Source organism: Struthio camelus, chromosome Z (assembly GCF_040807025.1).
Source record: "Struthio camelus isolate bStrCam1 chromosome Z, bStrCam1.hap1, whole genome shotgun sequence".
Classification (NCBI taxonomy): Eukaryota; Metazoa; Chordata; class Aves; order Struthioniformes; family Struthionidae; genus Struthio; species Struthio camelus.
Window position 1 is genome coordinate 25034641 of NC_090982.1, and position 16316 is coordinate 25050956.

At 38.8% G+C, this 16316-nt stretch overlaps 1 protein-coding gene across 3 annotated transcripts in view; it reads left to right on the forward strand.

Moving 5' to 3' along the window:
- The window catches only part of FOCAD (focadhesin), a 131792-nt gene that overhangs the window by 85900 nt on the left and 29576 nt on the right, over window positions 1-16316 (forward strand). For all 3 annotated transcript variants that reach the window (XM_068929137.1, XM_068929139.1, XM_068929138.1), the window contains exons 22-27: window positions 5745-5837; window positions 8220-8308; window positions 10326-10367; window positions 10973-11081; window positions 12962-13078; window positions 15204-15442. In XM_068929137.1, the coding sequence (XP_068785238.1) occupies window positions 5745-5837; window positions 8220-8308; window positions 10326-10367; window positions 10973-11081; window positions 12962-13078; window positions 15204-15442 (689 nt within the window). The remainder of the gene's footprint in view (window positions 1-5744; window positions 5838-8219; window positions 8309-10325; window positions 10368-10972; window positions 11082-12961; window positions 13079-15203; window positions 15443-16316) is intronic.

The following is a 16316-nucleotide window of genomic DNA, read 5'->3' on the forward strand; positions in this document are numbered from 1 at the left end:
AGGTGGGACTCGGGCAGAATCTCCAGAGATGAAAACAGTATGTGGGTAGCTGGATTATTTTAAAGAATTTTTTCACCTACAGCAATGCCAATTCTTAGTGTGATTCTCAAGGATAAAAAATTTTTAAACAGTCCCGTGACTCCTGCCTACGCTTCCAAACAACATCTGTCCCGTGTACGGGCAGTTTGATACTACTAGAGGTTACTTGATTGCGTGCTATTTTGCACGGAGAAGCCTTTTCTTGAGCGCACAGGCTGGATTCTGTGTTGAGACTGAACGAGAACTGTATAGAAAAGAAAGTTTTTTGGCTAACAAACCTATTTTACTTGTAACAGAAGTTGCAAAGGTAGTATGAATAAGGCAGGGGTTGCAGGTGGAAGTGTATCTGGCTCCTGATCTTGCTTGGTGACTGTCACCCACCAGAGCTGGAGCCTATGCCCTGCAGAGTTCCTATACAATGCCAATGAAATCACTGACATAAAACGTTTTGTTACGAAATAAACAGGACCTAGGGTTTGAGTGGGAAGGTTGTGTTCATGGGGCTTTTGGAGTTTTTTTGTTATCAAATGGAAGTGCATGGGGCTGTGTTCTGATCCTGTGGTGCATCAGCCTGGTTCATTCCCAGGATCTCTTTGGAGCAAAACACCTAGTTCCCTCCACAGCAAACTTATCTGCAGCATAGCTTGCCTGAAGTTTTCTCTCAGACAGCGTAAATGTGAACTGTTGTGAATTTGTTTTCTTCTATCTGTCTATCTCTGTCCCATCCCTCAAACACTTCCATGGATGCACTTAAGCATCTCCTGTAAAAATACCCCGCTACAGGGCTGTTGACACAGTATTTCATGTTGGGCACTTTGAACTGAGAAAGCACAAAAAGTGATAATTATGTCTTGAGGCCACAGAGATACCACATGGATCCCAGAGGAAATTTGGGCCAGGTGCTGTAAGGACATAAGCCAGTCTGTATCAGCTCAACTTGGGGCTAGGAGATCACTCCCTAGTGCTGTCTACAAAGGCAGTGTCAACAGGGTTTTAAAGTACTTCAGTTACCAAGGCGTTCCCTCAAAATAGCAAACCAAATAAAATCCTAAAATACAGATCTCAAGCATCTAGTCAAGGATGCAAATTGTGTAGATATTTTCCACCTTAATGTCTTCTACTCCTGAAGAATGAGCGTATAAACTGGAGATAATACCTCTCATAATCACAGGGATGTGAAAGTAAAATTTATTAGGGCATCCAAGCAGTTGAAAGATCACTAATGGGGAGCACCAGGGGAAGCCCATAACAATACTGAGAAATATGTCATTGGAGGAGATTTAGAGTAATGAATTGTGAATGAAGCATGGGGTTGTATACACTCCAAAGGGAAAAGCTCAGCATGTCGTGTAGCTGCTTCATTCTGTGGGATCTGGGTCCAGTGCCAAAGGTTCTGGATGGGAGGGGAAAAAAAATTAATTATATGATAACAGACATGGATTGAAATGTTTGAAGAGCTGAATTACAGTGGTATGAAGAGCAATTCTGCTATTCTGTAGATTTTTTTGAATATTGGATTTTATGCCTGTGGTTGGTTTGTTTTTTTCCTTCTAAATTACTGTGTCTGTAAACAGTCACTGTTGCCCTGGTAAAGTGCCAGTTACTATCTTTGGTGAAAATTTAAGTCATATTTGTTTTGTTTTTGCATACTAGCACTGACTGTGACATCCAGCAGCTCATCAAGAATTGATCTTTCTTGTGCTAGCAGACTACCTTCTGAATCATAGAAGTACAACCTTAAAATAGTTTATGTGAGAACATGTGTTTTATATGTGAGAATATGTAGAATTTGAGATAGTATTGAACATGTACCAATTGCTGAAGGGCAGTAATGTTTTAAGGATATTAAAAATATCTCAAAAGTTTTACAAGAATCAGTTGATTCAGGGTGCAGGTAAATTAAAGAGAAATGTGAATATTTAAAATATGCAAGTAAATAAGCAACTTCAGACAACCTTAACTGTGCCCTTTTAGTGATAACCCACAATAACTATGAATATTTGATTAAAATATATTGGTATTTTTGTTCTCAGATTAAAGTGAATTTAAAGATAAAGTAGTGGGGTTTTTTCTTGCCTTTTTCCCCTTTATCCTAAAATAACTGGAGTTGAGGTTATCAAAAAAAAAATAAATTGGGCCTTTGCCTAGAATAGCAGTGAATTCGTAGGCTCATCTGCCTGAATTTCATACTGTAGTATGTAATTCGAGCCCTCAGTCATCTTTTGGGGAGCAGGTTTAACAGTTAAAAACAAGGAGCTTAAATCGTAGCTAAGAGGCCTGAGTCAGTAGGACCTACTGAGTACAACAGTAGTTATTTTTTTCCTGCACTGGCTATAGGATGTAACCGTTTTTGCAAAGTGGTTGCCCAACCTTGCACATTAAGCACACTCAATATTATAGATTCAAATTACTAATAAGACATTTCTTTGCTTCTGCTCTGACTCCTTTTCCTATTTTTTTTAACCTTACAGTGACTCTTTTTAAGTAAAATAACAACTGTTGTATTAAAATAAGGCCTTAAACTTGCCTTTAAAGCATGGCAGTCAGCATTAAGCTCCAAGAAAACTTGAGAGGTGAATGTGAATACTAAGAAATGACATTTAACTGGGAGATAGCCTGCATCACTGCTGTTGAAAGTCTCCAGCAATTGGCATTTGGTTAGTTATGGATTAGCGGTCATCAGTATAATTGCCGTACTCTCATAATGTTTGTATCACTTCAGTGATTAGGTGTATGCTTACATCTGTAGAATATGAGACCACAACTTGCATGTTGCGTATCTAGCTGCCTGTGTGCATGCTTAGTTACCATAATTGCACTTGTTTTTTGAATACTGGGGAATGGGAAATGGCTTGAGGTGCCATTCTCACTTTTGTGAGAATCTTTGTGTAAAGGAACGATCAGTGATGTTCTGCTATACAAGAGAAAAATCAGTTACATGGGGTTTGCACACAAGCAGAAGAATTTTTTTCTTGTGTGTTTAAATGTCTATAAAGCATACAAATAATAAATAGATATTTTACTTGCCTTTTAAATCAAACGGAAGCAACAACAATACAAAGGTAACTTGTGGTTAAACCTTAAGGGGTTAGACTGTTTCTCTCTCCTAGGTGCTATCCTAGCTGAGGGATGGAATGCAGCTGTAATATCTGTCAACATGATCAGATTAAGATACAGAAGGGCTTCTTTTTTATGTTATTTGAACTGGTATCTCACGGGAGGCAGAATATGTGTTCAATGAACAGTGGTGTGCTTGAAATATTGTATTTGAAATACTGGTGTTTCTGTAGATGATCAAGGAAACTTAAAGCAAACAATTGTGAATGGAGACTTGCTGCTTATCAACTTATTGAAGAAGTTGAGCAGAAATGTGACAGGATGTGTGAGTACAGTCTTGACTAAAAAAGGAAGAGTGGTGTTATTGAGGCATTTAAAGATGAGGGTTTTTAACGTAGAGTGTATCTGTATTGTCCATGGGGTGGAGCAGGTCATCTCTGTTTTGATTATTTATGACTTTTAGATTGTATTTATTGGCATGGGTTTATTAGTACTTGTGGGTAGCAGCCAACAGTAGACTTGAAGCTTTAGCACAGTCACCTTGTTTTTATTGTAAAATCCATGTGAAGGAAGAATATTGTCTGCTTTATATAGACCACCAACAGGTGAGATTAAACAGAAGGAGTTAGAAAGATAACTAACAGTGAAGAAGTGGTCAGTTGTTTATCTTTGTTATCTGTTCTGTAGAGAAGAGGCCAGTAGAGGTACTCATGGTGAACGAAGGAAGAGTTTGTGTTCCTCAAGGCCTGGACTGTTTTCCATGTTGAACCGTGACTAACCTCCATGAAATAAAGGGAGCAATAATACCTTCTGAGATTAAGCCTGGCAGGATTAGTTACTGTTGGTGGGCTTTGGACTATGTTTGATGACAGCTACAGGAGAGTTTTTCTATAACTCTGTCAGTCTGCAGTGTTCTTTTAATTTCAGAAAAGGAAAGCTGTAGGCCTTAAACCATAAACTAAAAGGATGAGATACGTTCTGTCTCACCCCAACCTGACAAGCTTATCTTTCCTTTATTAAAAACGTATTACCCTGGAAACTGCTCAGCTGAAATAACTTGTTTCCAATGGAGTCCAAATGGCTGTCATGACTTTTTTTTAATCTTTTGGTAAAGGCAGACAGTAGAAATAATTGGACACTAGCAACAAAAATTAATTCTGTATGCCCATCATGGAATATGATGAGACATAACAATGTGCAGCTGTCATTTTAATTATACAGCTTGTTTCTCCATACCATAGAGAGAGAAAAAGGGATGATACGAGTTGGTTTTTAATACGCCTTTTTGGTGAATTAATATTTTTTAATTTATAAATACCATAGAGTTTGGAGAAGGTACATGTAGCATGCAGGAGTCTGAGGACTGGGAAAACTGTTTGTGGCCTCAATTTTCCAGTTCTGGTTTACTCTGTTGCTGTAGTTATTTTGTTAATCTATGAACGGCTAGAAAATGGGCTTGTTATTGAGACCACTTGATATCAGCTTTGTTTTTCAGCGTGCTCTGAAAATGTCTGTGGGTTACTGTTTGTTGTGATAGTTACTGAAGAGAATGACTTTGGGCTCTTGAGGAAAGATTGTGCACGTGTATCAAATTGACCCGAACAGCCAAATATGCCTTCTTTTGTCATGAATTGAGTCTACCACACCTGTGTGAGATTTGGTGGTAGAGCAGGAGAGCTATTGCATGTTTCTTTAAGCTCTGCTTGAGGTCACGTTCATTTTTTTCCTATTGCTCTTAGGCTGATGCTTCCTAGAAAAACAGCTTTTCAAATTATCACCCTTCCTTTTTTCTTTAACAATTCATTTCCTTAAAAAAGTTTGAATTGTATACTAGGACATGGTTATATATACCCCAGTTATGTGTACTGACTCCTTTTGAACAATCTCCCATGTTTAGTAGTCCTCTGCTTGGATTTATTTTAAGTGTGTGTTTAAAGCTTTTAGAGGCACCTAGGATGTCCAATGTACTGTACTATCATCTTTGTTATTATGCGTTTTTCTCCACCAGTGCTACCAAATATTGCGCTTATTGTCTTATATAATTCCACTGCTCTCTCTGGGATCAGTTAGTTGAGTCAATCTGTTGAACTGCCTGAAGCATCTTGTCTTGGCTGAAGTGGGTAATGAAATGGAAAAAGTAACTTCCTGTTGGTAAAAGCAGAAAGGAGAAAATATCAGTGTTAATTTCTAACAGCCATGTGTAGTGACTGTGAGTGTGAGCAAAATACTATCAGCAAATCAGATGTTGGAGAACATGCATTTTACGTATCCGTTGAAGTCAAGTGTCAGTCTCTCTTTGAACTAATCAGTACAGCAGGGGGTAGTCCTGAATGCTTACAGAATCAGACCACTAAACTCTTAGCCATTGTATTAGTGTAACAACGGAAGTCACTGTTGGTTTTGGTGGTTTTTTGATTGCATGGCCAAAAGGTGGAGCTTTTAACCTGTTAATTTTATTGAAAAAGACTGGGGCAATCCTTCAGTCATACATAGATTGTCCTTGTTTTTAGCATTAAATGTTTCTTTGGAGAATGAAGGTATAGTACAAAACAAAATTTATATAGATTTAAGCTACTATGGAGGTCATTTTGAATTATTTTTGGCAGACTTCATATAACCACTTGTACCCTTTCTGATGTGTTGCACAGGTTAACATTCAGCCTTCTGAATGGCACCGCTCTATACTGCTGCCACAGTCCTGGTTAGGATTTATGAGTCGAACATACAGTGCAGTCTTGCAGGTAATTTTGAGCTACATGATGATATGCACATTAACTTTAATTAAAGCTCTGTGAATTTTCATTCTTACAAGTAAGAGCATCTATACATGTTAACAGTAATGTGAAAGTTAGGTTTAAGTTTTCTAATAAGAAGGTTTATGAAAATGAAGTGAAAAGTAAGGAGAGTCTTCAGCTAATGGCAGCAGGATCTGAGATGTATGTCATATAAAGGTGTGGTTTCTGCTTACAGTTCGGATTCTTGCAGCCTTGTTCCTGTGCTTAGTAGCTACCGGGGTAGGTCAGTTGTTCCAATTGTTGATGACTCTTTAAATCATGAGGTTTTACCTTGAATTCTTATCTATTATTATGGATGGAAATGTTCTAATGACAGTATCACAAAGTGGACAAAGGCTATTGAGAAATAATTAATTAAGTGTAACGTGTCTCTTATCCGGTCACAATATGCTGCCATATTCTGAGGGACTCATCTCTCAATTTTTTACCCTGTCTAACAGCAGGAAGCGTAGAAAATATCCTAAAACCTCTCCTTCATTAGATTAGCTGATATGTAGACTAAAGTAGCATCATTTGTTTTTTCTACAGAAAAATGATCTAAGAAATTGTAACAGGTAGCTCACTTCCAGAAGGCTCCCTGCGTACTGCTAGAAGGGCTTTATTTTTGTATTTCCAGGCCACCTCAGCTGCTTTCACAGTGTGAGCAAGTCAGGTTGTTGAGCGAATTCCAGAATCTTTCACTGTTCCTTGTTTTACTATATAGCAAAGCACATGCTTCTCTAATATTTTCAAAGCAAGTGGTATCTTGTCCGTCAGAGTGCCAGATTCGGAACTGAGCCTCTTTACAAAGCAGGTGCCTGCTTTTTAAATTGTAATTTTAAATCTTAACTGCAGAGGGAGCCATTATCAGCTGCATTTAATTACTTTCCTATTTCGTTTCTTCACCTGTGACACAAGGTTTCGTGAGAGCCTTGGCATTTCCCAGACTTGCTTCTGAAACCTCTTTAGGATTTCCTGCCATTTTTCAGGGCAGTGGAACCTAATTTTGTTGCTTTTGAAATCTCTTGCTGCAGACTTCTTTTTTGTTTTGTTTTGTTTTTAACTAATTACTTACTCTGTATGATTCTATAGCATGGTTCATCTGAGATGGCCAAAAGAGATTACAGTGTAAACTAAGTAGTCTGTGATTCTACAGGCACAGTACGTAACAGTATTTTGGGGCAAGTAGGACAGTATTCCTTTCTTCAGTTTGGAGACTGAAGTGCAAAGAAGTCTGGGCTTGGTTATCCAAGGTTAAACAGTCTCTCCACAGTTCACCAGAACACTTATGTGAGGATTTTTCCACTTTGTACACCTGAAAATTCTTTTGTCTTTATTAAGGCTGCTCACATACTTGGACACTTCTGCCGGTTTGCATGTTCAGCATGTTCTTGGAACTGAACCCAGCTTCATGATGATCCTACAAACCTTGATTTAGTCCAGGACTTTAGCCAGTGTTTTGAGTGTTCTGGGGAACTGAAAATACTTTAAGCATACAGTTAAGTCAAGGAGCATGCAGTAAAATGCTATTTGATGTTATGCTTCTGAGACCAGGGTAGAGTTTTTGCGCAGCCTTTAGTCAGTGTTTTATTCCTGTTCCTTTAATCATCTTGGGTGGAGAATCACCTTTTGAGTGATAGTGGAGTTTGCAGGATTCACTCGCTTGCGTTCTCAGGTTTTCATAAACGTCCGTCGTGCAAGTCTTCAGTATTTGAAAAACACAGCTATGACCCTGTATTTTCACTTAGGACATAATAACCTCCTAAGGAGCAGCAATTGAGAACTCAAGATGAGCAGCAGTTGTCTCAAGGTTTGAGACTGAACTCACCTGTAAGGCAAAGCTGTTTAACGTGTGCAGATAACACTTGTTAGAGGCCAGAATCTGTATCATCTCCTCTGAGGTACAGGAAGAACTGTAGCAGAAGGTTACTAGGAGACAAGGGTCATATGAAGGAAAAGGATGAACTTTGCTTGAAGTAATGAATCAAGAAACTGATATTTTTCTGTCAGAATCCCTTTTAGGTAGACATCTAAATCATCTTTGTCCATTCTACTCTTTCTGCTTTCCAAGGGGACTTCTCTTTCCATGGTCTAGAAGGGATGTCTCACAATCTGTGACTATTTGCGTCATCTGCAGCTGCTTTCCTCGCTCAGAATGAAAAGTTACAAATTGTTTTGGTTTATGTATTATGTATTACAATGGTATCCTGTATCAAAAATAATTAGGTTTACTCATGAAGGATCCTCAAGAAAAAGGTTACATCTGTTACTCATGTGTTCCCTGAAGAAAGCCAGTCATGATGATTGGCCGTGTAAGACCTTCTCCTGATTTATGCTGTGATTCTGCAGGGGAGACAGGCAGAGCTAGAGATGCAGTTAAAACATGGAAAAGAAGATCCTGAAGAGGTGCAGTACAAACAATTTACAGCCTGGCTCTGGTAAGGAAATGCCTGTCTGCTGCTCATCACTTGTAATGGCAAGCGAAGGTGCAGAAGAAGGGGAGACTTCAAAGGCTTTAGTTTTGCATGTTTAACAGTCTATATGAGCACTAAGGACAAAAAACCAGATATAATACCCAGCAGGGAAAAAAGGAGGCTACTGAAGAATTGTCTATAAGGTTGTTTGTACTCACAGGTACCTTCGCCTCTACAGCGTCTGAAACTTTCTAGGGAGAGCAGCATGAAGGAAGGGGAAATTGCATTTGGTTTACATCACGTTAAAGCACAAGCATAGAGCAAAACTTGCTTGTAGAGACTAAGTGAGCTGCCTCACTGAAAATGGCTTGATACAGTAGATGTAAGCCATGGTACAGTGTGTCTAGTAATGGCATGAGGGAAGAGACACCTCATTTCATATGGTCAATTGGTGCTGCTGAACCTGGCAGCCTGAAAATCAGGCACGTAATGGACACTCTGATCACATCCTCAGCTACTTCTGTTTCAGCCAGCTGAGTCGTGTGTCTCACAGCCTTTCAGGATTTAGCCTGTGCACTGGAGAGGAAAAAAGAGAGAGAGAACAACAAGTATTTGGACAGTATAAATGCCTGTTTTTGAGCATGTCCATAAGTGTGCTGTGAACAAAACCAGTACAAACAAAACCAAAATGGTTTTTGCCCAGTTTAATCAAAAAAGTACTAGTAAGTCCCACATAGAAGGAATACAAAATTGCTATGTTTGTTGTTTTACTCTAGCTAAGCCTGGATTAGATGGTTTCATAACAAGATCCAGAATGATGGGGTATTATAGAATAGGTTCTTTATGTAGGAGCAGGATTTTCTGTTTTACTTTTCCTGATACCTTTCTTGATAGGGAATAAAGAGGAAGCGTTATCCAGGTGGGAGAGGGATGCGGTACTGCTGTTGTAAATTTCTCCTAGCCTGAATTTACTTCATATTTCCTAATTTTATTAATGTAAGCTATGTCAAAAATGAACAGGTTTCCATTCTTCAAGGCTCTAAATAACTTCAGCACCTATTAGTCATTTAGGTGCTGCCCATTGAATTTAACCTGATTATGGACAGCTTAGTATAGATTTAAGTTAATGCTTTATGGTGTTAGTGCTGTGCAGTCTTGCACTGATATCTGCCAAGCTGTTTCCAGTGGAGGCATGTTTGAAATTGTATGCAAAAATAGTGTGCTTACAAAGGAAATATTGACCGGATTTTTAAAAAAGTCTGAGTGACCTAGGAACACTGTTTTATGATTTATGCGTTTTCAGTCATCTTATGTGCTATGCAACTGTGAAGGGTATCGTTTTGTGTAGGATGACAGTCATCGCTGGGATTTATTAATTGATATCGTATGTTTTCGTATACGGAATCTTCTTTTCATCACCCGAACTTGGCAGTATAGAAGCATTTCTGCATCTCTGCTTCTCTGCTGTTATGAATGCAAAATCAAATAAATGCAGACAAGTAGCCTATTACAAATTGACTGCAGCAATGTATAAGAGATTTTAACTACTCCTGTAAGTTTCATTTAAATGCATGCAGGTTTCTGTACTGCCTAACAGCATAAATGCCCATAGTGGTTTTCAGGAGTATAATAAATATTGGATAAATTGTTATTGCTGACCATTGTAAAACACTTTATGAGGCCAAGGCATAGTACAGTGATCTAGAAAGCTATGTGTAACAACTCACTGAGCAGACTTATGGCTACTGCATGAACTTGCGTTTTCCAAAAAGTGAAGTCAGATGAGAGCCCTTTAGACAGCAGTGGTTGTCTAAACCACACACAGCACAGGAACTTGAAAACAACATTGGGTGGTAGGTGACCACTTTTACACTTTGATAGTGTATCTTTATGTACTTCATGCAGCGTCTTCAAGATACACATGAAAAATGAGATATGTATTGACCTAAAATGGGCCACATGTAAGGCATATGGGGAAATTAGCTGACTTAATGCTCCCATATAATGTATTTAGTGTACATTCTTTTTGTTTCCGTTGCAGGGTGAGAGATATGTTGACCGATGTCATCAAAGGTGCTTCAAAGTAAGAATTACTCATCTACTACAGACGAAAATTAATTCTTCTGTGTTCACTTTTGAGGCAGAAGATATAAGACAGTATATCTTGCAATTGACTGTGCTAAATTAGTGATTTCACCTCATTGCTGTTCAAGAAAAGAACTCTTCCCACTTGTGCAATGAATATTTTTCCACTGGCTAAGTCATTAGAAAGGCATTCTCTGAAGATCTTGTAATGTTACCCTCTGCAGAGCTGGTACTACCTGAGATAAACTAGTGCATTTTTCTGGACACCACTTGCTGTGCAAGATGGCAGTTCTCTTCTTAGTAGCAGCAGATTCTTGTTGAATGTACAACTCTTGTGTGTGTCAGGCTTTTTATAGAAGGCAAGTAAGAAAACTGAAACACTTTTCTCTCCACTGTTCTCTCTCTAATTTCTGAAGATGAAATATTCTATACTTTTACTGGGCCAGGAGACAACCTAACAAAATTGCTAGGCCAGAGACCATGTCAATTAAGGCATCTCTTCCCGCTCAGATTACCGGTAGCACATACTTTCCTGCACTGAATTGTTTCATTGCCTGTGTCTCTGTTATGCTTCTTGACTCGTCTTTGCCTTTTTCTGTCCAGAGACAGCCCAGTGGTGAAAGGAAACTCTCTCTTAGCCTTAACCGGTCTTGCGGTTGCAGTAGCCAAATATGAAAGCAGCCTTTCCTCAGACACTGAAGGGATGCCTGAGGTGAGTTGATCTTTGAAAAAGAAGTTCTGTACTCTTAGTGGAATATAACGAAGCAACGAGACCAGGTGTTCAGGGGGCTGGTAAGTGCGTACGGAGTCCTGCACGCTGTCAGATTTGAAGTTGACCCTACTTAGTGGATGCTATCTGGTAGCTGTTATGTGATGCATACAAAGCAGCTTGGTGGTTTCAGTCAGAGTAGACACCTTCTCATGAGAACCCCAATGAGTAATAAGTTTATTGTCAGTCTTGGCAAATGTGATAAAGGCAAATGGATACTGAGGCCTAGCCTCTTTTCTCATCTCTTAGTTACAGCAGGGTGTTTTAAGGTGGTATATGAGACACAGTTCTTGTTTTGGCATTGACAGAGCACGTCCTGATGTTGCAGTGACCGTGAATGTCCAACTTTTATATGCATGGATAAGAGAGATCCTAAAGCCAACCAAAGAAAGCCAAAGCCAAACCAAAGCTAAAAAGAAAAAAACCCTTCAGCCAGAGAAAACCTCAGACCCAACAGTTATCTACTGAAGACTGAGTAAAATACATGCGCTCAGATGTGCAACCTTTGCTAATGGATCCAGAAGGATAAAGACTCCTAAGGAAAGGAGGATAATGCTCTGGGAGTCTTTTATTGGTTTAATTAATTTTTTGACTTCTAGTGACCTGGAATTCTTTGTCTAGGCGTAGTAACTTGTTCAGCTAGTATTACCTACTCGTTTTGAGGGTCCCTTTGAATGTAATATTTTTGAGCTGGCTAATAGTGGAAGAGTTTCCAGAGCGTGACACGATGCACATGATTATATGAAGAGTTGCTCACAGAAGGAAGCTGAAACAGTTCTTGGAGAAATGGAAAATACACCTGTGAGGGAAAGAACTTTTTCCTAGCTGAGCTTATTTACATGACAGTAACTCATTTCCGCACTGAAAGGCTCCATTCGTCCATGTTCGCTCAGCATCTGAGACTTTCTTATTTGTGGCAAACTGGTAGTCATTCATTGGTATTTTCCTCCTGGTGTTACAACCAAGAAATATACCTTTCTTTACATCTGTGAAAAATGCATTCTCTTGCTATCCCGTCCCCAACGCTTGTTGGATTTCTACTTTTTGAGAAGGGGAGAGGGCTTTTGAGCCATGCATATAATAGGGACCTTGTACTCTAATAGCAAGAGAGTGTATCACAGTCCAAGGTACCATCTTTAGAGAGCAACATTTGAACAAAATATTATTATGACCTGGGTGCGTTATATTTTTGTGTCTCAGGGCAGTTGAGTTTCCTGAATATTTTTTGTGTGTGAATGGGTGTGTATGATATATTTGTATAATGCCTTTTATTATTGGGCAAATCTTTAAACAAATATGTGTAGGCAGATGGAGTCTTGATTTTTAAACAAGAGCTTTTATCTGCCTGTATATGATAGCTACTTGAGTAGAATTTAAGTGTTCCTGTCATAATTCAGGACACTAAAGTAATTAACAGTAAGATGCTTCAAGACTCTTGTACTTTATAGCCAAGCTGAAATTACTCAAATAGTCATGATCAGTTTTTGTGGCTGCATTTAATTTTGCGTGGGTCGAAAGGATTCGTGAAAGCAGTAACATGCTAACACTGAGCTGTATGAGTTTGGAATTGTGAAAACAGTGGGGGGAAAAGCCCACAAAGTATTATGGAGTTCTCTTGCAACTGTCGCTTTTACTTTCACTGAGTAGTAACTTGATCAAAAGTAGTGTCTTGTCATGTAAAATATGCTACTTGCTGTGCATAAAAGTGGCAGTATAACCTCTTTGCTGATGCATTGTAGCTGGAGAGCTTCTATTCAAGTAGGATCTCATTAAAGAAAAGATGATTATTTGGGTTTGATTTATATCATGTTTATCACTTGCAGACTGAACCTGATTTTCTTCCCACAAAACATTGGATTTCTATGGTCATAGAGACCCTCTTTAGTATTGTGAATAGCCGCTATAACCCTAAAGGTCGAGTCTTCCCATGGTTCTATCAGGTATGTCTAGAAACACAAGTACACCTAAGATATTTAACCAAGAGATGTTAAAGGCAAGAGAATATGTCTCGATTTCATACCTAGAATGCTTGATCTGGAGTTGCCTGTTTTTTTTAATCCTTGCAGCAGTCATGATTTTGGACTCTTCTTTTCTTTCTTTCTTTTTTTCTTTCTTTTGAGGGGCTTTCTACTTATTTCTGGTCTTGCATTGAGTTTTTCTTTGTTACCAAAGAAGTAAAAACTACATGAGATGTGATATAAATGGAAAGAAAAATTAAGGAGGAAGAACTGTATATTCTGCACACATTTGCAAAACAGAACATTCTAACATGAACAGACTCTCCTCAGGGGAGACGACTGTATCAAACTCCTGAGTGATTCTGAGCATGCCTTCAGGCTGTAAAATGCTGGCTTTCTCAAAAATCTAATAGTTATTCTCATTTTACAATATCTCTTGAACATCAAAAGACCCATAGAAGTTATGTCATATGTGATTTCAGACAGATAATCAGCCTGAAATTCTCAAGCCATGTAGGATTTAAGTATCAGGCAGTTCTTAAATGTGACCTGAAGATGGACTGAAAGCTCAGTGTAGACCTTAAGAAATAGGTATATTTAGCTCTCAGCTCTGTGTGGTCAAAATTACTAGGCTGGAGATTCGTGATGCCATTGGACAGAGAGGGAGCCTGGATCCTACAAGGGCACATATCAGTCTACTAATGCATCAACGATGTTTTCCAACCTGATTTTTGGTTTACTCCTTGTTATAGCTGTGATAGTTCTGATATTTTTCTCAGGTTGGCTGAGACAACTAGCTGGGGGAGTGTTGGCAAACTGATTAAACTGCTTCTCTCTCCCGTTACGACCTATCATACGCTGAAAAGGACAATAAAATACTCCTTATGGTACTTCATGTATGAGGTCACTCTAAATGGGTGAACAGTTGTACTGTGTGCTATCTCTCCTGCTCTCCTCCTTTCCCTCTCTCCCTTCTCTTTGAAGAGATGGGCAGCATAGAAACCAGCTGCATCTGGTCCAGTCAATGGAAAGTTTGTGTCAAAAAGCTGAAAATTGGTAATGGACCTGAATCAGCTACAGCATGTGTCCTCTGTCATCACTGATGGCGATATAGATCACTAATTTAATGGAGTGTTAAATAAATGCTAGACTGGTTGGAAATGAGAAAGTTCAAGTACTTGGTTGTCACTAGCAGTTTTTGCTGAATTGTTGAGAGACTCCTGCCTTTGAAAATAATACTATTTAAGAAAAGGTATTTTGAGATGGAGCGGTGTGATGTGGCTTATATTTTTATTTCTAAAATCCACTCTGTGTAAAAGAAAAAAAAACTGATTTCTTGTCTATCTAAAATTCCAGGGCACATGACACATACCACTTTCCTGCAGGTTGCCTTGCATCCTAACTGGAATTTTTTTCTTCTCCTTTTCATAGTTGCATATTGAACTTAATGCATATACATGAGACTATTACATATAATCAGGCTGTTGCTTTATAAATAAAGGCAGCTCTGTGGATTTTAGCTTTTAAAAATGAAAGGAATTAAAAACCTTTATAAGGAATCTTCCTTCCTGAAAGCATTTCTACTGGTAGTCTTGCAGGAGGATCTCACAATATTTGGTCATCGTAGACATAATACTTTTAAAGTACTGCTTTTTCCAACTCGGTAAATTCTTGGTGTACTATGATTCTGAAGTGCATGAATGACTGTTTCTTATTTACACTTCTGAGTACACTCCTGAATATTTTAGCAAGGAAGCTGAAAACTAAAATAGAGCAATATATTTATGTGCAGCCTAGCTATTGAATTCCACTTTCCTCTTGTCTTATCCTTTGTTTACAGTTCCCTACTTAATCTTATTTACACTTAAAAAATTATGTTCTCAATTACCATAATTTTACACTAATTTCAAGGTAAGGCAAATAGAAATGCTGCCATAGGCAGTGCCATGAAATACTGTTGTTCCAGATTGCAATACAGCTGTGCTGTTGTTCACTGTGTACATATTTATTGAACTCTTAGAATGCTGGATGTTATTAGCTGGAAGGGAATTTTATCCCTCTTTCCCAGGAGGAAAAGAAAAAAAAATTCTTTTACGTTTTGTTCCAGAAATCCTATTCTGGTGAAAATACAGCCAGTGCTATAGCTCGCTCCTGTGCAGCCACTGCTTTGTCTCTCCTGGTGCCAGTTTTCATTGTATCATGCAAGGAGAAAGTTGAGGAAGTCCTGAGTATGCTGACTGCCAGGTTACCCGGGAAACCAAAGGCTGATGAGTCTCAAGCTGTTCAAATCCACATGGGCCTGGCTTTGGGAATGTTTATCTCACGTTTGTGTGAAGAAAAAGTCAGGTAGGGATTGCCATGTGTGTGACATAGGCATGCAAATGACTTCCTCGTTTTCCCTACTTGTGGCATTCAAGTTCTGAGGAGCAAAGTAAACAGAAGTCATAGTCAAATGATTCTCGAGGCATTTTGTTAACGTTCCTTAAAAGGTCTTTTCATTTTTCATCATGTTTTTTCCTCTTCTGTGCTCTGCTGAATGTTTTCTTCTAAACATTTTGCCGTTCCTTCAAGATGAATGATTAATTTTTATGATATCCTAAACTACTTGTGCAAGTCAGTCAGCTGAAAGAGCCACAGAAATAGCCCTTTTAAGGGAGTTAGCTGCCCTAGGAGACTTTTTTGGTAAAATAATTCCTAATTCTCACTGGTTCTTTTCTAAGTGATGTTCTGTATGCAAACTATTGTCTACTTAACATCATGTGAGTTACGCATGTGGAGGGAGACACATCAGCAAGGGAAATGGTATAATGAGCTGTCCCTATGTTGTGTTGTTACTGCTGTGTTGGCAGCAAAGGGATATTCTGAAGTTGGTAGAAAATGCCTCCTTTAGAGAAGGTTGGCCTCACTCCAGGATTCTGGTCTCAAACTTCAGATCATTCCAAGAAATTGAGAGAGATAGGTTTGGTTTTATATACTTCCAACCCCTTGACTGCTTGGGATTGTGTCTGCCTATATATCTCTAATACCTGCATAACTGCTGCATATTTGACAATCAGCTCTTAATTTGCTCTAAAACTAAGGTTTCTGGAGGATCTGCCTTCATTAAAAGAACGTGCAGCATTGCACTTGTTCTAATACTCATGCATCGCTGTCTTGATGCATTGCTGTCTTCAACTCAGCAGCATGGTTTGGGGATGCACTGTCTCTGGATAATTGGGCA